General features: G+C 41.5%; 1 protein-coding gene across 1 annotated transcript in view; it reads left to right on the top strand.

The window, feature by feature from the left end:
* The window catches only part of P4HA3 (prolyl 4-hydroxylase subunit alpha 3), a 257,969-nt gene that overhangs the window by 140,971 nt on the left and 93,307 nt on the right, over positions 1-23,691 (top strand). The window contains exons 2-4 of the mRNA XM_069203822.1: positions 1,881-2,023; positions 5,295-5,518; positions 17,730-17,879. Coding sequence (XP_069059923.1) covers positions 1,881-2,023; positions 5,295-5,518; positions 17,730-17,879 — 517 coding nt within the window. The remainder of the gene's footprint in view (positions 1-1,880; positions 2,024-5,294; positions 5,519-17,729; positions 17,880-23,691) is intronic.

Below are 23,691 nucleotides of genomic sequence, written 5' to 3' on the forward strand. Positions count from 1 at the left end.
CGCACCAAACATTCATTTTAAAAGCACATACACACACACACTTACCTACAGCCTTGAAGGTCCCGGGAGGGTTGGGACTGCTGCCTTCCCTCACTGGCTGACCTTAGGTCAAGGTCAGCCAATGAGGGAAGGCAGCAGTCCCAAGATCATCACAGAGTGGGATGGTGTCAGTGACACTGCTGACATTGCTGACACTGACGAAGTGTGACTGATTGACACTCGCCCTGGGCGCTTCAGGGCTTAAACCTGAAGTGCCCAGGTCAAAGTCAATGGGTGACGCTTTCCTCGTCACCTGGGGGAGGGCCTCGAGGCACCTTTGCTGAGCCGAGGAGGTCACGCCCATAGGAGCTGTGACCTCCTCAGCCCAGCAAAGTTCAGCTCAGGCAGCCAGGAGTCTGCGCAAATCGCGCATGCCTGCTCCTGGCTGCCTGACCTGAACACAAAGAGTGTCTGTCAGGCTGACCTTTGTTCAGCCAACAGACACTCTTCATGAGGGGCAAAAGGTGGGAGGGCGTGGCCCCTTCGCCCTAAAGGACGGGCCGCGCCTGCCAAATGGTCTCCAATTCCCGGAGCACCTTTTGAGTGTGTTTACCATGTTGATAAAGATATGCTTGTCCAAAGTATGAAAACTAATACTAACTAAGATGGAGTGTGAAAAGTTAGGGTCTGTGGTTTGTCATCGAAAGATATAATAAAATACACCAAAACATAGCTCGGACCCAGTAATACCTGCAATGCAAATTTTGCAAAAATACTCAATAAAGGGAAATATCACTGGAAAGTATGCCTAACTATAGGGTGGAAGACCATCACCACTTGGCAGCATGCTTTATCCTATTGTCTGCTCCTCGCCCAGACACATATGATGTTTCAGCTGGGCAGGATCCAGTGATAAGAGGACACAGTGCTGAATTTTTCTAGCAAGAGTAGAAATAAAATTACCTGGGGATCAATCATCAATACGTTTGTGAGACTGTCCATGCTAAGGTTTAAATTATTATGAAATAGGAATGTCCCGACATCCACTGGGGTCTGGTGGCATTAGCCAAGACATTTTAATTTTACTTAAATTATATGTGAAATAAACCTATAGGTGTTTTCAGCCAGCCTTCTTCATCCATTGCTCTGTTTGTCTGTCGTTCACATTTTTCATCAAACCAGCACCACAAATTGCGTGGGGCAACGGGTTAAAGCATTTCAGCAATAGGCTAACTTCACTGTGGGTGACGGCATTCTGCCCTTTCACGAGGAGCACATCCACTAGCAAAGTTGCTCCCTTTAGTGCCAGGGGCCACTATGGAAATGAGTGATTTCTGAGACCAAAAATGATTTTTGCTTTCTTACAACTATGTTTTTTGTTTGTTTTTTGTGTGCTTTTTTTGGATTATGGGGTGTGAAGCATTTCCTGCAAAACCATTTTGCAAAAAACAATAACAAAGCAAATTAATTATTGACACAGCCAAAAAACTGTCAGACAATGCCAGACCTATGGTCTTTGCCAGTGTTACGTCGACAGATTCAGCCGATAATAGACATCTTTTTTACATAGCGTTTGCTACAGATATATTTATTGTTTTACAGCCAATCATCTCTATATTGATATTGACACAAATGGCTGTCTAAAGGTATGCAAACTTCACTGTAAAGAGTGAATCAACCCAGTGAACTAACTTTCACTAAGTTACAGAAATGGATCAAAATGAATATTTGATTGTAGTTTATTCAGCTCCTAATTTTCTTTGTGATATGTTTCAGACTGTTTCTTTATTAGAAAATGACAACATTAAAAGGCTGATTTGTTGATAAGACTTGTCCTGGAGTATTGTTGGGAGTGCTGTAGTCCACTATGTCTGATCTATGTTTCTCCTCTTTCCATTAAGGTTTTATGAGAAAGTCAACAGATTGCACCAAGGAGCAGAGACCCCTGTCTCCAACCCTTTGCTGGCCTACACCTTGATAAAGCGACTGCAGTCGGAGTGGATGAATGTGGTGCACAGTCAGGAGGCGGGTGAGAATACTGAAGGTACTGTGAAGTGACTGGATGGCCTTGTACCTGCTCCTGTTACAGGCATAGCTCTTTCTTCCTGCACAGTATACGTGTATCTTCTCAAAGCTCAGCTGTCCCATCACCTGATACAGTGAAGGCCCTTGGTTGGATTGGCTGTTATTGCTCTAGGATGTCCCAACCTCAATGTCTTGTTCTACCTTTGAGGAGATATTCAGAAGGCTGTGTACCTCAATGTACAACAACGTGTTAAGTACATCCTTAACATTGCTCGCTCCATGTCAATGCCAAGATGTGGACCTGCGGATGCCCTGTCACTGGGATATGATCTCCATGTAGTGGCAAGCACACTGATCAATATTTTGTGGTGAAGCTAGCAGCCTGTTGTACAAAGAGCCATCTAAACACAAGAATGAACGAGAGGCGCGGTTTTCTTGAACCATTTGTGTTCTGTGGATTCCCTGCTTCCTGTTGCACAAGAGTCAAAAGTTTATAATGTCTTTATTTTCAATGTATCATACTGGGGAATAAAGGAGGGTTCAAGTGCATTGTATGAAATTTCCAATAATTCCATAGCATCTCTAGTCAGCATTTACCAAAGGTGTGCATTTGCTGGCTGACAAATTGGGACTTGCTAATCACAATGTGTTGGCCATTCAACTTTTTCGTGACAAGGACATTGGTGGAAGTACCCTCCATGTGCAAGGTTCATCTCTGTAGAATTCCCCCAAAGAATCTTAGAGTCGAAGATAACTGCCTCAGATTTAAAAAGCTCCTACAAACTCACTTATTCCGATAATCACACATTTAACCTTTCAGTGCTGTCTCCTGTGCTGTGACCTGGGCCAGTCGGATAAACACAAAAATCGGCCCATGTCAATCTTCCAGGGTCAGGTTTTTGGCTATCTCATTCTAGGGCTTTATCATCCGTTGTATTTTACTGAGTTTTGGTTGTTTTCTTTGCCTATCATGTTTTTCAATCCACTACCTAACCATTGCATCCGTTTCATACAAAGCTCAGAGGCTAACTGCAGGTGGTTTGCAGGATATTACAACAACTACAATATAAAATAAAATATTTGTATATGGCACCCTAGCTCACTGGACCTCCGGCGCAGGTTGTATAAACCGCCTAGACAAACAGACAGCTCTTTAACTTTTTCTTGAAGGACATGAGTGAGGAGCAGAGTCTACAGTCCAGTGGCAATGAGGTCCAAATGGAGGAATCCTGCACAGGAAGGGAACATGCACCACGAGTGCTAAAGATAAACTTGGAGTTTGTCAATAAAGCTTTGTCTTTGCTCCATAGGACAGATATTATGAAAGGTAGCTTGGACCCACCTGGTTTATGCACTTGAAAGCCAAAGAGTCGACGATGAGGTGGATCTGAGCTACTACCCAGAGCCAGTGTAACTCCCTACGGGAAGAAGAGATATATAATCCCTCTTACTCAGAACAGTTTTTGCTGCAATACACAGTGCTACAGTAATCCAATTTGGAGTAAATTTTCCTCCTGGCACTAATGCCTGGTTATTGTCAGTAAGGAGTGGAATCATAGGAGTAACTTAACACAGTGTTAAACTCAGATCTTAAAGAAGCATCAGCAACAAGCACCATGCCCAAGTCCTTGAAAGGAAGATTTCAGTCAAACATGGTGGGGTGCACAAGAGAGGCTAGGACACATATGGATAGGATTTGAAGACTATAACCTCCATTCAGAAGCTATTCAACTGGAGCTGTCATCACCATAGTCCGGTGTCCTGTGGTGGTTGAGTTAGATTAGAGAAGAAAGTTTGCCCAGTATGTTGTTAGTTGATGGTTATTGCTGGCTGATCAGCTGGTCTAAATGTCCACATAATTCAATCATGTCATAGCATGACACAGTTTGGAAATGAATAGTATGTTATGGTAGGGCATGGCATGGCTTGGATTGGTCTAGAAAAGCATGGTATGGTATTCTATGGTGTGGTGTAGTAAGGTTTGGCATTGCATGGTACAATATAGTAAGTAGCATATGTAACACTCTGGCATAGCATGGTATGCTATGATACTATATGGTAAGTTATGGTATGCCATGGTATGGTGTTGGTATAAAATATGAAGGATAAATTTGAGTTACCATATTAAGGACAACTATTAGACTTTGGTTTGCATTTCTGTTGGGAGAGGAAATTGCAGGAAATGTTGGAAAGTATGTGTGGGTTATTCATATGTGTAGTTAATTCTAATGAATTAGGCCCTCATTTTAAATCTCTCGGTCCGTGGTTCACCAGACTCACGGTGAAGGGCGGACCGCCGCAGTAGTGGTGGTCCGCCTGCCCGCCCTATTATGACGGAAATGCAACGGTGGAAACACCGCCACCGCCAGGCTGCCACCACCAGGCTGGCGGCGTTTCAGATCCGACAGGGCAGCGCTGCCCTGGGGATTATGAGTCCCATTCCACCAGCCTTTTCCTGCCCGTTTACACCACACTTGGCATGGGCAGTGCAGGAGCCCCCATGGACAGCCCCATCCCGGATTACGGGCAGTGAAATGCACGAAGGGTGCTGCTGCACCCGCCGCACTGCCCTGTTTCCCGCTGGGCCGGCGGGCGGAAACACAGTGTCCGTCCGCCGGCCAAGTGGGCAAATCATTATAGGGCCGGCGAGGGCTTTGCCGCGCTGGTGGTCTTCCGTCGACTGTCAGCGCGGCTGCCGGCGGGGTAACCTGCCAAGATCATAATGAGCCCCTTAATAATTAATTGGTGTATAATGCGCTTGCGCATGGGGGCTGTTTTTAAATCATGTTAAATAATGTCCGATGCAAACATATTTGTATCTAATTAAGTCATGGTTTATAGATAGAGAAAAAAGCTTCTCCTTTGGAAATCAGGTGGTTCAATGCACTATTCATGAAATGTTTGGAATAAGCAGTCTCTCTTTAATGTTGTGTCACTACAAGTACACCTAACTACCTTACCACTTACATAAAGCCTAACACCTTCATTTCTGTGGGCACTTGCGATTTAATAATGTTTTACAAAGTATTTGAAATGAAATTGTCTTTTAGATGATAAATGGTTGGGTTTTTTTTATCTAAAAGATGCACAGAAATGTTAACATTGCATCATTACTAAAGACATGCAAAGACTTTTCAAAACAAGTTTATAAATGGTGCATACAAATGTATTCCCATAAAAGCAAAAAATGGATTATGAACATAACACAGGTGGCGTCTTCCAGTGATTTTGGTAGGAATCAATTTCCATGCATTAAGAAGTGTTGATCATTTCTTGGGTTGATTTTGCAGCATTGAAGAAGGGCTACAAGGATGTGGAAAAAGACCTGCCCCAGTTTGAGGACCTGGAAGGAGCTGCTAAGGCGCTGATGAGGCTGCAGGACGTCTACGCTCTGAACGTAAAGGGGTTGGTGAATGGGCTGTTCCAACGAGACTCAAGCCCCACCCTGACCAATATCTACCGACCCACCCAGCTTTTTCAAATGTCTGCCGATGATTGTTTTCATATTGGAAAGGTAAAGTCAATCAAGGAATACACATTAGCATGCTTCCCAAGTGCATGGTCCTTGCTTCTAGATTAGGGAAACGTTGCGTTGTGACGTCTCTAGAAACCTGTAATAACTTATTACAGTTGAGTTGTGAAGTCATAATACTTGCTGCCAGAACCAGCAGTCAAGGTAAAAGATAGTTCATACATCACAATTCCAACTACAGTTTAAACAATGAAAGAAAATTGCCTTTTGCAGGCTGTTGGTCAATACAGGACAGACATAATCTCTCTACATTTTTTTACACAATCTGAGCTACAGCTTTTTAAAATCTGGTTAGTATCAAACTGATACTAATATGATTTTGAAAAATATGAAAAATGCTTTTTGATGTGTTTAATTTGGCACTACAGCTTCTGCTTTTATTCTTCTTGACTCAACCATACTATCTCTTCCATGTGAAAGAGCAAGACACCATGGATTTAAGCAGTATGTGAGAAGGGTAATAGTGTGACCATGTAGTATAATGAATAAAATACCCTCTGCCACATGTTAAAAGGATATTGTAAGCCCCCTCTAAGTTCAACGTCTTTATGAAGGAACTCAGCCTTCAGCATCGCTCCGCTAAGTGGTCCAGAATTTCCTTGGTGACTTGCAATATTCTTATAATGTATGCCGGGGGTACTTTATCCAATATATATTAAGATATAGATTGGTACTTCTGAGGGGTACTTGTTACACTATCGTCTGTCTTATTCTCAGAAAAAAATCTATGGGAGAGGAACAAACAGTAAGATTGATTTCAAATGTGTAATTTTATTATGACATGGGTAGGTGGTAAATTATATGATCCCATGCACATGGCGGCTCCATATATAATGTTTCCAAAAGAATAGTTCCTGGATATTTGTCAAAGTTAACTAATCCTATACCAGAGAGTAAATAGCTTAAATAATATTATGTATGTTTTAAATTTATTACTGGTCTTCGTACTCCACATTTTTTTTTTTATTGCAACAAGGATTTGGCTCTTGATAGCACAACTCTTGATGCAGGAAACAGTACAAAGTAAACGTCAATCTGAAAAAAAAAGGTTTCAGTATTTTCCTAAACAAAGAGTGTTCAGCAATAGCAGGAATGGAATTACAGGGGCAGTATTCCATACAAGGTACATGGCCCCAGGCTGAACCATGGCACACCATTACTGAGTCCATCTGTCACAGGGCAGTGTTCCCTATTATGGTAAATTCCCAGAAAGAGCAGGAACTTACACCAGCACTGGAAACATTACATTAGTGAAAGGTGGACCGTCTATTTAAAGCTGCTATCCACTTTTAACTGAGAGGACAGGCTCAGACTCACATTTACAGGGAAGCAGGGATCCCACTGCAGTCAAGGGCAGTGAGTGAGTAACTGTGCCCGCCAGCATGGGGATGGTGGTGGGGATACCCAGGATCTTCATGCACCCCTCCCAATGAGTACCCTTGTGAGGCATACTTACTGTGTGCCACAGCTGTGTGGCACAGAGTGCCTTCGAACAGCGTCTTTGCCTGTGTGCCCATGCCTGTAATATAGCACAGAGGCAAAGTGCTTCCTCATTTGCATTGGGCCACACCTTCATGCAAATGAGGACACATTTCTTGGGATCATGCCAGTGCAAATGTTTGTCAGTCAATCTATATTACAGAAGGAGCAATAACATCTGTGGCCACTTCTATAATACCAAAGTGTCCCGGCAGTGCAGTAAGCAGATACAAGTGTCTGTTGTGGACCAAGGGCACTTTTTATAACATGGCTCTGAGTAGGTGGACTGACAAATAGTGAAAATCAGATCTCAGAATTTCGTCTTCTAAAATGTATGCTTGAAAAGTTTATTTCTTAGTGACTTATTTTTCAAGGTTCTGAAGGGCTGTATCTTTCAATATGGCCACGAGGTGAATGAGATCCTGTCTGAGGAAGGTATTGTGCACCATGGACCTTGATTTACTTACATTTAACATATAATTTAGTTGGCAGCTGAGCTTCAGTGGCAGGATGAATCTGGTCACCTAGTGTAACATCACTTGTACTTTCCTACATATATTTTCACTGTGAGGTGAGGTAAGATGTGGGTGCGATGTGGGAGGTTGAGAATAAGTCTTGTGGCAGCGATCTGGATGGTGTGCAGTCTCTGTGTAAGCTGGTTGGAGATTCTGGTGTAGAGTGCGTTGCTGCTGTCAAGTCTGCCAGTGATGAATGCTTGTGTCACAGTTTGTCTCTTGTTCTGTGGCAGCCTTTTGAAGATCCTTCAGACCACGCGTAGGATGTGAAAGCAGGCAGTGCTTAATGCATTGACTTGGGCTGTTATGTTGAGACTGTTGTCCGGGATGCTCCACAGGTTTCTGGCATTCTCAGTTGGTGTTGGTCCTAGCTCGGTTGGCCACCAGATGGCGTCCCGTGGGAAGGTCTTGTTTCCAGAGACCAGTACTTCTGTCTTGTTGGGAGTTAAGTTTCAGGCAGTTAGTTCTCATCCATTCTGTAACCTTGGTCATGCAGTTGGTTCTGGTGCTATTAATGTTGTCTATCAGGGAGACAATGAGCCGGGGTCACTTGAATAGGGAATGATGTTGATGCCTTGGGATCGGAGAGTGTTGTCGAGAAGTGTCATGTAGATGTTGAAAGGGTAGGGCTGAGGGACGATCCCTGGGAGACTCTGCCAGCCAAGTTCTTGGACTCTGATGTAGAGTGGCTGTGTGGCTTTTTGGGTTCTTCCCATGAGGAAAGAGCAGATCCATTTGAGTGCAAGTGATTGGGTGCTGATCTAGTGGATTCTTCTGATGAGTATTCTTTGGGAGACTGTGTTGAATGCTTCAGAGAGGTCGAGCAGGACGAGGGCGGCTGTCTCTCCTTGGTCTGGGATGGTCCAGATGTTGTTGGTGGCTGTGATGAGTGCTGAATGAGGTCTGTGTTTTCTTCTGAAAAGAATGGCAAAAATGTGTGAAAAAGAGCACTGAGGCACAAAGGGGGAAGAAAGCAAGCAAAAGTGTGTGAAAGTGAGACAAAAACGAGCGGAAAGAGCCCAGAGGCAAAAGGGTGAAAAAGAGCAAGCGAAACAGGTGAAAGAAAGACAAGAATGAGTGAAACGAGCACAGAAACACAAGGAGTGAAAAAGAGAGAAGAGCTAATGTAAAGAGCACACTGGCACAAGGAGTAAAAAAAAGAGGAAGCAAAAGTGGGTGAAAGATCGACAAAAATGAGAGAAATGGACAAAGACGCACAAGGGGTGAAAAGAGTGAAAGCAGGAGTGAGGGGGGAACCTCAAAGCAAGGGGCCAGGCCCGAGAGGACCTTGACTGGTTGGAGGACCAGTGGGCTGGGGCTAGACACCTGCTGATTCCAGTAATATACTTTTCCCCAAGATCACTGAGACACTACAATGCAATACAACACAATAAGGGGTATAGTGAACCTCTAATTGAGGGTCATCTTTAACCATTTGAAAATGCAGCAGATGAAGTTTGGTGACCTCCTCCAGTGGGTGCATGCTGTGTACAAGTTTAAAAGTCCCAGACAAGGAGCAGAGCACTGAGGTACACCACTCGACACCAGTGGAGGCTTCAGACACATGACTCATCTTTGTCATCTGGGGTTTGTTTCACAGAGTGGTTTCGAGCCATTTGCAGCCAGGTCTGATACGCCAAACCACAAGAATTCTGCACAAGCAAAATGTTCTGTTCTGCCTTTCCAGTAAGGAGCTCAAGCACCAGACGCTTTATTGCTAGGGATCCGTAACAGCATGAGATGGCACCCACACAACAACTCCAGAAACTAATCCTAAAGTGCACTGAGGATACTTCTCCAACAGTTAATCTGAGTCATGAAGTCAGTGGCTGAGCCCTGTCACCATTACTCCCTGTGTGGATAAGCAGGAGGCATGACTAACCATCACAAATCTCAACCCCCCGCCTCTTTCAAGGGCACGTAGGATTGTTATAGATCAAATATCATTGCTCACTGCAGCACTTTTTTTTGTGAACATAAATATTTTACTATAACACTCATGACACCTCCCAATTTTCTCTTCATCTACAGTATCCTCCGAATGTGGTACCAGAATATTGTGGCCAAAATACCATCTGTAAAATGTAGGCCAACATTATAAGTCTGATGGGATAGATGGTGTATTTCACCCACATGGTAAATACCATTACATTAGGGTGAGGTATTTACCACATGTGGTAAATACCTCCTATTCCGAGTTTTCATCAGGAATATGAGGCATAACATGCTGAGTTGTTTTTTAACACACTTAACTCTACATTCTTTGTTTTTTAGCCCCCAGCTTTTTGCTCCATTCATTTTCAGAAGATTTAACCTGACAGGGTGTGATGACTACCAAACAACTGGCAATTTGAGATCTCTGTAAAACACGATTTTAAGCTTCAAATTATAATGAGGACTCTAGTGTCCTAGTATAGTTTAAAAGAGCATTTCCCCTTATATCTTAGTACCAGTAAATCTGTACTACATAAAGAAACATTTTTGTAAACGATTTTTAAAACGTGATACTTATGTCAGATGACCTTTTTTTTAATTGAAAATTTGGCATACAGTATTGATTGCTTTAAGTTCTGAGATTATGTATATTCTGGTGCACCAACCAATGGCAAGCAGAGCTAAGGATATCGAATAAAGATAAAAGAAAGACGAAACTGGAATAAACTGCCTTACACTGATGCTGCCTGGAATCTGTGCCATCTTCAGCTGTTACAGGAGCAAACAGGGTGGCGAGATTCCCACTGCAACGGGGGTCAGCAAGGGTTATGCCCATTCCTGAGCACCGGAAGCCAATCGTGGTTAGGTTGGGAAAGGTAACCAGGTTGTTCAGAGGTGAAAGGTTACTAAATCTGTGCTGTTTCTGGGGCAATTCAGATGCCCAGTTATTACAATTTTGATAAAATAAATGTTTCTTTCTAGCGGAAGTTAATATTTCTCAATATTTTTGGAGTGAGATAGTGGACAGAGGACAATTTATGCTTTGTCTTACTATGTAGCATGTGTTATATTGCATGAAAAGAAACATCATAGCCACTTCATCGACCTAACTAGTACGCCACAAAAGAATAACAGGTGAAAATATTTGCTATGTGACGTAGAGGTAAAAAAAAAAATACTTACCTTGACGAGCTGCTGGAAGAGGGTGTGCTGGATGAAATCTTATTGTAGGTGGATATTACTGCCATACAGCCTTGCTGTATGTCCTCTTTGTATGGGCAGTGACTACCATTATCCGTGGTAATGGAAGTGTGTACCCAATGTTTAGTAGCCAGTTACCAGTTTTTTTTTGTTTTCTTATTTTTTAGAGGGATGACTGTGCAACTTTCCTTGTGGGTGATTTAGGCAGCAAGCTGACTATGGGCCTTATTACAACCTTGACCAAGAGGTTTCCTCCATCACTGTCCGCAGTATTATGATCCCATTATATTCAATGAGGTTCGTAATATGACAGACGGGATATCTGTCACATTTGTGATGGAGGAAACTCCTCTGTCAAGGTCGTAATAAGGCCCTATGTCTTCATTTGTTGTGAATGACTTTGGGGTGGAGTGAGTCAGGTAAATGAAGGTAGCCAGAGATCCCTTTTGAGGTTGCTGGTGCATGTGTGAGCACGGGCAGCCCGTGCATCATTGTGCAGGGTCTCCCTGTTTCACCAGATGTTGTTAGTCCTTGTGAAGGAAGGGCTTTGGTGGTGGGGTCACTAAAAGTAATTATGTGCTTACCTTCCAATATAGTGATAAGTCGATGTAGTGAATACGATATCATTGCATGGAGATAGTGTCAATCTCACTGTAGGGACAGACAACCAGGAAATGACATCTCCTGTGTTTGGTTTATTGTTTGTACATGGTTTGTGTGATATAATGATGTGTGTGTGTATTTGTGTGTGAGAGATAGTGTGTGAGTGAGATAGAGAAGAAAGAAAAAAGGAAAGAAGGAGAGAAAGAAAGAATTAAAGAAAGAAAGAAAGGAAAAAAGGAAGGAAGAAAGAAAGGAAGAAAGAAAGAAAGAAAGAAAGAAAGAAAGAAAGAAAGAAAGAAAGAAAGAAAGAAAAGAAAGTAAGAGAGAAAGGAAGAAAGAAAGAAAGAAAGAAAGAAAGAAAGAAAGAAAGAAAGAAAGAAAGAAAGAAAGAAAGAAAGAAGGAAAGAAAGAACAATTACTGCAAATGGTGTTCAGAATATTGAAGAGTAACAGGAAGAAACAACCTTTGCATTTGACTCCCTCCTTCAGCCATCATTAATGACAAGAGCTCGTCAGCTCCTACACATTCCCTCTGGAATACCATCCTGCAACCCTCACAAGAGGAATGAGGCACCTCCATTTTCCACAGTAATTGCAAACCTGACTCCCTGCTTTTATAGCTCCTTCTTCCTTGTCTACCCCTCTCGTTCTTTCCACATCACATGTACAGTTTGGTAGCATATCTTCTCCTTCTCTTCTCTGGGATCTTAGCTCTGAAAAGCGACTTCCAACCAATTATCTGCTTATGAAATCAACAAATTAAAATGAATAGGTCGTGGTGGCTGGCCAGGAGCTGACTGGGCAGCTACAAAGAATTCCTTTCACATGGCATCACACCGATGAGGACAGCCCTCCCTTTGATAGGCTCAGCTTTCATTCCTTACAAAGACTTTTGGCAGAATCATCTCTGCTAGCAGCACATTTTTCATTGCTTCATCTTGGCTGTGTTGAAAGAACATACAATCGGGGATTAGAGGCTGAAACACACAGCAACATTCCTAGCAGCAGAGCCTGTGATCAGGGAATCGCAGTCTTTGTCCAAAGCAGCAGTGCAGGATGATATACTACACTGTGTAAACTTTGTACCATGTAAAAAAAACCTGAGCAAATCCATGTTGCACCATGTGTGCTGCTGCCTTAATAGGGAATACTCCAATAATTTACAGATAATCTTCACTACCATTAGCCCTCGTCTTCGTCATTCTGTTCCTAACCACATGAAGTTGCTTCATCCCACATAAAGGTTTTACCTAATATTATTATTTTTGTTTTAAAGTAGTACGTTTATTGATAGAAAAATAATAATGCTATGAAAAAACATATTACATCCAAGTAAATAATGGGAAAAGAAAGGCAAGGAGAGGATAAGCACATCATTAATATACAGCACTCTATGATTAAAAGTACATTATAAATCCTAAAATGAGTAACAAAAGATGCAAAGCAGTACAGCAGAAGTTGGAAGTCGAGGTGGCTGTAGAACTTCTTCCTTGGAGGAGGAGCAAATGACTCTTTTGCAGAGTTATTAAGAAACCTTGTAACAGGTGTCCATATGTATTTCCGTTTTAAACAAGGGATAGAGGTTGCATATATGCACTGTATAAAGGGTGAGTGTGACAGACTGCATCCCACCATGCTTTGGCTGATAACTTTGCAGAATCTTTCCAATTTCGGATGATTTTCTGAAAAACAATTGTTAATAATGTGTCCAATATTTTCACATTAAATGAAGCATTTACCCATACATCAGATAGACTTCCTAGGGATATGTTAGGAATAGAATAAGGTACACTGGAATGAAAGATAAGGCAAATTTTGCACCAAACATGTGACCACAAAGCAGAAACAGTGGGACAAGTGAAAAGTGTTTGAAATCCGCTGATTGTGCGGAACAAGTCCAGCAAGTACCTGGAATATGCGAGTTAATCTTATGAAGTAATGCTGGTGTCATGAAAAGTCTACTCATATGAAAAAAATGTGATTGTGTTGTGTTGGCTGTACGGGTGGATTTTTAATTTTAATCCAAATCTGTTTCCAAGTAGATATGGGTACAGGAATGGAGAGATTCTTCTCCCCTGCCACTCCTATGCTGTGCTTGGGTCTACTACTATGGATATACAATAAGTGTATGTGTGTGTATATATATACATATATATTGTTCACACCAGTTTGACAATTAAGTCAAAAATGCGGCACTCACAGGATTACAGCAGATTGCTTTTATTCCATAACAGGACCCCAAACAAACTGACACCAACGCGTTTCGACCTTCCCGGTCTTGGTCACGGTAATTACCCAATCCATTACAAGCACTATTTATACTAATCCTCTAAGCCATGCCCTTAAGTGGCATTCTGGGATATGTACTCTCAACAATATGTACTATTCCTAAAGGCAAACACAAAGCCTTTTACACCCTAATGTGTGTTCCACATACAGATAAAACTAGAAAATAAATGAAATAGACAACTTAGTGCATATATACAATATTGTTGAAACAATATACAGCGACCATAACAACAGCTACTTTCTTCATCATTTCAATTATTAATGTGTGCCATTTTTCTCTTTGCTTGCATTCCCACGCAAACAATGTCCAATAGCTATTAACAGTTTTCTCATTCCAAACAAATGGCCAAAAGGCATTTTAGTCTTTAACCTAATAATGTATTTTTTGCGTCGATCAGCTGCACTTTTAGCATAGTCTTAGAACTATATATTGTGACCTGACCGAGAAATATGTTTGAGTTATTTATACTGACCTGCATTAATTCTGTGAATTCCCAAAAATATAAGATGACACCTCTAGGTTTTTTAGAGGTTGCAGAGACTGAGGAAAGATGACCTAGCCTATGTGCTCATTGAATATTGATTGGTGGCCCCTCTGGTAAATTCAAAAGTTAAGGTAAGAAGGTTTTGAAGAAAGAGATAGGATTTGCTCCTCCTGAGCCCTCAGGAAAACCATAAATTCATAGGTTATTACTCCTGTTTTGATTTTTGAGGTCCTCATCCTGTTTCTCTAGGGAAGTGACCTGTGTTTGTAAGGTATTCACTGTGGTGGAGGTTGCAGTGAAACTGGTGATTTGCTGCTCTGCATTAGATAAACATTCTTCCATAAGTGACCATCTGTCAATAAGAATCTGTAGCTTGGTGTTAGTCTCTTCCATAAACAGGCACAAAGCCCCAATCTCTTCCAATAAAACATCCAATGAGACTGTAGGAAGAGGCTTTGTGGGTAAAGGCGGGTCTTTTTTGAGCCTCTTAATCAGTGCTTTGCCTGCGTAGAAATGAAAGCCGAAACAAAGGGAAAGGCAAGGGCTGAGACTTTCTGTGGGGAATTTTCATCCATTGCGATGAGCGTCGATAGCGCAGCAGAATATGTGAGAGATTTACTTGAAGAAAGCCTGAGGGGCTTTTTAAGAACACCCAGTCTGCCCATAAACTGGGTAAAACTACTGGTTTAAGTACAAAAATAAATTGGTGCAGATAGGTATTAATAAGAGCAAGCTCTAGGCCATAAGAGTTGAACAAAGCATTCTAAAGTAGAAGACATCGTAAATCCTGAGGGTTTGTTCACAAAACCTTAAATGCATGCTTGATATTAGCACAATGAAGAATTATCACAGTACACTCACAAGCAGTCATTCTTTACAAGAGCACGTGTTTTGTTATAAAGTGCATGAGAGAAAAAAACTGCAGCAAAGATCTATTTTAAGCAAGCATTTTCCTCACAGCTTGCCTGACATTCAAAATGGTGGGCGCTTCTGCAGAAGTGAAGCGCACTGCTTAGAATTTATGAACCGCAGCCCCCGAGCAGTAAAACAGATAAGTGCAGCTGCCACTACACACTACCTCTGCATGTTGAGAGCCTCGAAAAGGCTTAACGAGCCAGGAAGGCGCCATTGCTCTGCCACTTCCAGCACCACTTTCTGCAGCCTCACAAAGACACCGCCTTCTTGGACTCACGTCAAGCCATGCCCCCAAGGTTTAAGCTACCATAATCCAGCAGAAACAGGAAACAAAAACTAAAATTAAAACAAACAACTCTGGTTCCAGTGTTTTACTGCTCCTATTTCTGTGTGTCATAATAAGATGCCAGGAGCACCACACATCTCAAAATGCCAAGCAAATCCAACTATTCCTGTTGTTGCCCCAAAAAAAGGACAGGGAGTGATGGCAACCAAGAATGTGATGAGGAGGGCTAGGACTTAGAGTAATGAAGATTACTGATAAGTGATCAGTGCATGGTACCCTCATCTGTCTTCTTTATCCCAGTCCTGATCATGGGAGGATGCACCATAGCAGACAACGACTTGACCTCAGGGCAACAGAAACAAAACACACAAGGTAACAGGTGCAGCATCCAGTCACTTTTAATATAAAGTAAATGAATTACGTTTACACGGAGGCCAACATACCCTGTTCCAACACTGCTAAGATAGCACCTCCTACTGTTAACCTGTAACCTGTAGAGATGTGCATGTTCTTGCACTGCAAATATACCACAGGGAACAATCCAACCTCCTGTGCAAGATGCACAAGAGGCAGAACTGTCCAGAATGAACCAACTCTGAACCATGTGAGAAAAAGCCTGTTGTGCTTCCTGATAGGCAAGCGATATTGGCAATGGGCTGCATTGGCTAACAGTTGCCAAGAAGGGCTTCTTCCCATTGCCAGCAAGTCCAAAAATAACAAACACAGGTGCCATGAAAAAGGTGATCAGGGCAAAATAAAGGAAGAGAATGAAGTCATAATTCAAAGAATGCAATCAGCCTACCTTAGTCAACAAAGAAGCGGGAAGGAGAAATTGCATTATTATTAGTTCATTCCGTGTCAAATAACAAAGAATTACCAAACTTATTTTGATTACTCCAGCGTAATTGAAATTCCACCCAGGCCTAGTCACAATGTATTTGTTCCCAATATTTTGTCATCCAAGCAATAATAGAGGCTGCCGAAGTGATGAACTAACACACATCTATGACTCTCTTACATATAATCTGCTGTGTTTCTACAGCACTGAAAAACAGTCCTTGTCCTCAAAGTCCTTTTATTGGCCCCTTCACAAACTTTTTTCAAGAGTAAGTTAGCCCTGCAAATCTAAGTTTGTTATGAGTAAGTAATATTTACCCACTAAAGAATCTCGATGAATCAGTCACATTGAGGATTGCAGGGTTCACATTTTCTATAGCATGGGTCTCCAAACTACGGCCTACAGGCCACATCTGGCCCTCCACAAGATTTTATCCAGCCCTCTGTTGTTTTCTAAAGCCTCGGATTCTGATGATCAAAAGGAAATATATATCCAATTCATTTCGCCCCCGTGGGTGGCAGCAGAGCCTCTTGAATCTTCTCTATTGTAAATTTTGGACCAGCAATGTTGTGTAGGGAGAAGAAGGCCAAATAGTCAACAAAACCAGCCAAACTAACAATTCCTGAAACACCAGCTCAACAGCACTAGTAAAATATCAGCTAATGTTGTGACTTATCGGTCTAAGGTCCATGCTAGAATTTGGGGCCCATGCTTTAGTGACCATAGTTTAAACAACCCAAAGAAGCAGGTAGTTCAGATACAACATATATATTGCCATTCATTAGTGAAAGAGTGTGAGACCGTTTATAGCCACTGTGAAACCTTCTCTCTCTATGGAACTCCACGATTTATGTTTAGCCCTCTTTCTGCTACCTATACGAGCTTCCCCAGCACAGAGGCGGTCTTCTTAGTGCCCAGGAAGTGACGCCCACGTTCAGGCAGAATTCAAGACACTGGACACGCTATGCTCCACAATGCCTCCATGGTGACTAGCAAACAACAGACCACCCATAACTCTGACAAGAGAATTACTATCCAATGCATAAAAAAAGGCAACAATGTAAATGATACCTTATGGGTGGAAATGGTGTGGACAGGTAACTCAACTGCAATAGTAACACAATATTCACAAGGGAACTTTTAACCCAGTCATATTTTAAATTGTCTATCTCTAAAGCACCTAGTAGGAATTGATTTATATAGTGAAAGCTATGCAAGCACAATATATGAAAAAATACACTTGTACAATGCTTATAACCTAGTTATGTCAATGTGTGTGAGTCCCTATGGTAGTTCAAGATGGTTCTCCCTCATTGCAGACATTTGCATGAAGATGTTACTGATTCAGTTATAGTCAGGCTCAAAGCCTATTCAATTAGGGCTTTTGAGTTGGATAATAATATCAACCCTCTTTAGGTGCGGCAAAATAAATCAGTTTGATGTACATCCTAAAAGAATAGTCAAGATTGTTTGCACTGGTAAGTTGTAAATGCCTTGACATTGGGTGGAACCCTCCATTTGTTCAGGGTTAATAGGTGATCTTGTGGCAGAGATGAGTTTTTTTAATTCACCTGTGATACTGACTTGAAGGAATTCATTTACCTTAACCACTCTCATTGAAGGTGGTCTATCTTTTGATGTCTTTCAGGTTGCATATGATATGGAGGATTTCTACCACTCAGTAGCGTGGCTTGAGGAATCTGTGAGCCTTTTCCGAGGGTCTTATGGCAGCTGGTTCGCAGAGGATGAAGGGAGCCTGGAAGAAGCCTTGGACTATCTGGCATTCTCATACTTCCGTGTAAGCAAGCGTTAAAAGCTCAGGCCTGCTCAGAGCAGACGTTAAAAGGGGGCATGCCATTGTATACAGTGGGCCCCTGTGTACTCTGCAGGAGTAACGCCAAAACCTTGGCGCTACTCCTGCAGAGTACATCACTAGCGTCACAAAAAATGATGCTACTTCCCTCTATCCTGTGCCAACTAGCGCCGTATTTTAAATACAGCGCGCACATGGTGGTGGTAGGAGGGCGCTAAAGAGCGCAAGAGAAATGGCACACATTTCTCAAATATGCCCCATGGTACTTAATTGCATTTCTGTATTACTCTTTTGCAATTTATTGACAATGCAGCAATGTGTCACTGTACAAGCGTTAGAAAAATCTAGAAGGATTCTAGCAACAAATATGTTAGAATATATTAATTGGTGTGATACTTAATATAATAATTACATACCAGTTATTTAGTTTGCTGAAAATGTCGAAATAAAAAGATGTATGATTTTTGGTTTGCAGTGTGTGGAATAACAAAACAAATACTATGTAAAACACATTACAGTCAAAGACAGTAAATGTTTCCAAAACATCATGCATCATTGCAAAGATGCACTGAGTAGTAAAATATGTTCTGATTGTGATGAATACTCAAAAGCAATGAAACAGATAAAATACGCCATAATTTGTTTTGGCTCATAATACATTCAGATAAGCCTTCATCAGGACCATAAATAACATTATTTAGTGGGAGGAGGGTTGTATATATAATTTGAATCTTGGGTCTAATAAGGAAGACATTCTTTTGTACTTGACTGTGTCCAGGTTGTTTCTTCCAAATATCTATTTTTTATTTCTGCGCAGTTCTGGACTAAACAGTATTAACATAACTCAGTAAACAATACATAACATAAGACATAATAAAACATAACATATATCACCTGCTCAGGAAGCCAAGCATATTTTGAATGGCAATACAAGTTTCTGTCTAGAGAAATGCAGGCAATGACAAACAAAACAAACTTAAATATAACCAACCATCCTTACAAATCATGTGACTCTCTAAATAGTAAACACCACGTAGCTGCCTACCTCATACAAAAAACACTTGTCAGTGCCTGCTGGTCTTCTGCTGCATAAACAAAGTGTCTTCCCATCAATTAGTTAAGAACACGCCTAGCATTATTGAACATTGTACCCCATGTCATCTAGTCCTATAAGATCTCTATCCGGCGTTTTGCCCTGTCTGCCACAAACCCATTGTCTAAAGGTGTATGCTAGTAGATAAGATGCCAGTAATATCCTACTATTTGGACCACAAAACTACAAAGGGTAAAGAGATGGGGGACAACTATATCTTCATACATGAATCTATGCATATCAGAGAGGGTTATGGCTGAAGATGTTATTCTTAAATGTTTGCTGATCCACACGGTTCTGTTAGATTTCCTTGCACCATTTTTTGGGCCCCCCTAACGGGGGAACGCCCCCTTTGCATACATTATGCCTGGTGCATTATTATATGGTTCAAGCAGTGATCTTTTCTCGCTATTCTAACATACATAAAATGGGACCCCCAACAGCATAGAAAATACAGTGGTCCATAAAATATCTAAATCATATCATTAAGTATTAGGGCCAGATGTACAAAGACTTTTTGATGTCATAAAAGGTTCAATTACCAGAATCAGGCCGATTGCGACTGCCAAAAAGCATGTTTTAATGTACAATGTTTTCTTGTGACCTAATTACAGTCACACAACATTAATTGTTTACTGACACTTCAAAGGAGGTGGTAACCATTTGTAAATGGGACAGGGTCTCCATATGAACCTTTCTCCTTTGAGAATGTTAAAACAATATTTTTAAGAGCATTCAGGGTTCCCACAGACCACTGCCTACTCTTAAAAAATGAAACTTAAAAGTTCTGTTTTAGGGAAAACTGACTGCATTTCAAAGAAAAAAGTTTTTCTTTATTAAAAAGCAATCTCAGACATGGTGTTCGGCTGACCCTAGCAGGTCACCATTTCCTGTGATTGCTGTGATTCCTAGTAGACCACAAATTGCAACCAATCTCCTTAATATTCCTTAGGTAGGTCGATTTGCAACCCCCACTAGGAATTGCTAATTGAAAAAATAATGTTTTAATACATTAAAAATAGCAATTACCAAATATTGATTAGGAAAAAATTGCTATTTGGAAATCACTATTCTTAATATTCATACAGGTGGCCCTTAGTTAAATAAATAAAATAATGTTGAAGAAAAAGTGCAATTTATTTTCATAATGTTTGTGCGTTGTTTGACAAAATATCAAAAAGAAAAATATTGTGTGGACAGGATATCGTATCAAAAATATCAAGGACCAAAATATCAAGAAGGTAAGTGCAAATAGGTAAGCATAGATTGACTATTCTAGACTCCACATCTACGTACCTTGAAGATATATATGTCGCCAAAGTAGATATATATAGTTAAGGATAGTAACTAGTTACTTTCCCATAAAAACATACATTGACAATATTTTGAAGGATCTTTTCTGTAGAATAAAAGGATAAAAAAGACATGGAAAAGAATGAAACATATTGAAACAAGGAATGCTAGGATCAATTGCACAGTGCTTGACATAGAACACGTTCCTCTTTCATATACACTAGGTCTCAAGTCAGCGCAGGTGCAACCACTAATTCAGTCTACTTCACCAGGTGTGTCTAGGCAGCAGAGAAGCATCTTCTGCACCAGGATTTTCTAGTCAGTAGAGAAATGTCTTCCGCACCAGGGGCCATATTTATAGCCAAGTCAGTCTGCAGCACAGCACAGGAAGTCACCTTGCTGCGCTGCGTGACAGGGAAAGGGTAGGAGTATTCTTCATTTAGAAGAATATGGTGCATTCCTGCCTTTGACCCTGCGCAGGTACTGTTTTGGCTGCCTGGCGCCCACGCAGGCACCCTTGCACTATGGTGCAAAGGTGCATACGCTGCAGGAAGAATTGTTTTTGTGCAGGAAGGGGCAACTTCCTGCACAAAAACAATTCCCTGAGGCTTTTTCATCTTTCTATGTGTGCTGCATTCTGCAGCACACATAGAGGAAAAAACAAAGAGAAATAAAGATATTTCTTCTTGTTAAGCCTCACCTGGGAAGGCATAGTATTTTGTCGCTTTCCCAGATCCACCACTTCTGGTAAATCTGGGAATGTGCAAAATCCTTGAATGGGAATGCATCAAAATCCATGGATGTTGCGTGGGAGCACCCACGCAACACCTATTGAATGCCTACTTGGGGCAGAGTAAGGCAGGGCAGGGATTTGCACTGAGTTGCTTTACTCCAAATTTATGAAGCCACTCAAGGCCATGCAAGGTGGCATTGCGTGGCTTCAAGAATCTCATTTTTGAGTTGTGCCGCTCATGCACCACTTTGCGCAATGTAGGTGCAACACAACTGGGGTCATAAGTATGGCCCCAGGTTTTTTCAAATTTTCGCTGTTGCTGGGCTACCTTTCGGAAGCACACTTTGTCACATGCTCACTCAGGTTACTGACCTACCGTTGGGTTTGTTGGTATGATTTCAAAGTTCTGCTTCAGGCTCTCTGCCATCGCTCCATAATAAATCTAAGTGTATTAAAAAAAGGCCCTCATGTTTTTTTATGCCAACTTTTTCTGAAAATGTTGCACAAAGTACATTGTTATAATGATGAATCCTTGCCAACACCTTCCCATAGTACTACTGTCTTCCCTGAAAGGTTGGGTAGGTAACTACAGTGCCACCCGCACTCCCTTTGGCAAGACAGAGAAGTGTGGCTGCCAAGGGGCCACCCTTAGCAGTGTTATTGGGGTACTGCTGATGGCAAGCACATGGGATCCCTTGCTCAGCAACACCCTGCAGACATGCCAAGTACAGATGTTCATGTCAGTGTCCCAATGCAGAGTTTTACCCATATGTGCCAAACTCGCATTCATTGCTCTGTGACCTGAGCCCAACAGCATGGGTGGGTGCATGCCAAAGTGGCAAGCAGCAGCTTAACTCAGAAGTCATAGGGCTCCAGGACAAATAGCATCTTACCATAACCTAGGTGGCAAGCTTTTAGACCACTTATCAGACTACTTATGTGTGATAATTCCATGCTTTCAGCGTGCTTAAGAATGGCGTTTCGCTCCTTTGTGAGTTACCTTTGAGTGACACTTCATCACGTGTACAACGAAGCAGTTATGACTATATGTCCACATAATGAGATAAACTTCATAATTTAATCCCAGTTGTCTTTCAACATCTGCACTACACTTGAAATGCTTATGTCCCTTTTGGGAGACATGCAACCTCGTTTTCACTGCATTGCAAGGAGTAGGCATCTTCCTTGTAATGACATCATGGCACGGCAGGGCATACGTTGAACTGTGACAAGCAGCTCTCACCGGACAAATAAAGCCTCTGTTGTCGTTAAACTGTGGTATTATAAGTCATTACTGGCTTTCCTTAGGCGACATCGACTGCATTCTGGGATTTGTGGTTTTGCCTTTTATATAGGTGTTAGAGACACAGCCAGAAATGCTGAAATTCTTAGCTGCCAGTAGTCACTTTTTAAAATGGAATCTACGAGGGTGACTTGTGATTCATTTTCTTCATATGTTAATTCCAGTGCTGGGCAGAAAGGGCACAACAGTGATTAAAGGACAGAGCTGATGCCCACTTTGAGTTTTTGGAGGATTGGGAGGAGAGTACTAAATTAAAACAAACGTTTTTACTGTAGTGAATGGTGAGAGTAGGAAACTGGATTACTGGTTGAGGGGGTGAAACCATAATCAAGCACCAACCACAATCAGTGCTGTTATTTGAGATGTTGTCAATGATGTCATCAGTGATGTCACTGACCATATCATGAGTGATGTAATATGTGAGGTCCTAAGCAGTGTATTGTGGGGGGCCGTAAGTTATAGTTAGCTTGGGTAACTCTGATGAATTTCTATGTGTGTGTGTGTGTCTAAAATCAGAACCTAACTATAACGTCCTTGTAACCTTTGCATTTTCAGTGATTTTCTAAATGCTTTTCCCTAATTATAATGTCCCTGTAACCTTTCTTTTTTTAATGAATTTCATTTTTTTAATATACATTGTACTACAAATTGACCCATAAGTTCAATTTGCTAATATATATTTTCACAAGTTTATAAATACATTTTATTCACACATTCATTCTTATCTTATATTTTAAAACAAAAATAAATACAAAAATAAGGTAAGGTAACATGTTGTTTTTCTATAAATGTAATGAACCAAGTCTTTCTTTTTTAAAATTCATTTTATGGATCCACGGATCCGATGCAAATCCTCAGACAAATAAGGGGGCTGCTGGCTCTATTGCAGGATGATATGCCAGAGATCCATGGACCCTTTCCCAACTAAAAGCACACATTCAATACCAAAACAACACATTTAATATAAACATATGCTGTCGCAATTTCTACCAGTATATCATTGCCTATGTTTAGGTGAGTGAGTGGCAGCATGAGTGTATGAGAGGCTGTGTGAGTGTGTAAGTGGGTGCGGGAATTGCTGTGTGGGTTTGAGAGTAGATGTATAAGTGGCTGTGTAGGTGTGTGAGTGGTTTTGTGGGTCTTTGAATGGCTGTGTGAGTGCCTGTATGGGTGTGTGAGTGGATGTTTGGGTGTGTAAGAGGGTGTGTCAGCATGTGAGTGGCTGTGTGGGTCTGTGAGCGGGCCTGTGTGTAGTTTTGTGGCTCTGTGAGTTGGTGTATGAGTGGCTGTATGGGTGTGTGAGTGGTTGTGTGGGTGTGTAAATGGGTAGGCGAGTGGCTGTGTGGGTGTGCACGTGGGTGTGTGAGTGCCTATG

The sequence above is a fragment of the Pleurodeles waltl genome, chromosome 8 (genome assembly GCF_031143425.1).
Source record: "Pleurodeles waltl isolate 20211129_DDA chromosome 8, aPleWal1.hap1.20221129, whole genome shotgun sequence".
Lineage (NCBI taxonomy): Eukaryota > Metazoa > Chordata > Amphibia > Caudata > Salamandridae > Pleurodeles > Pleurodeles waltl.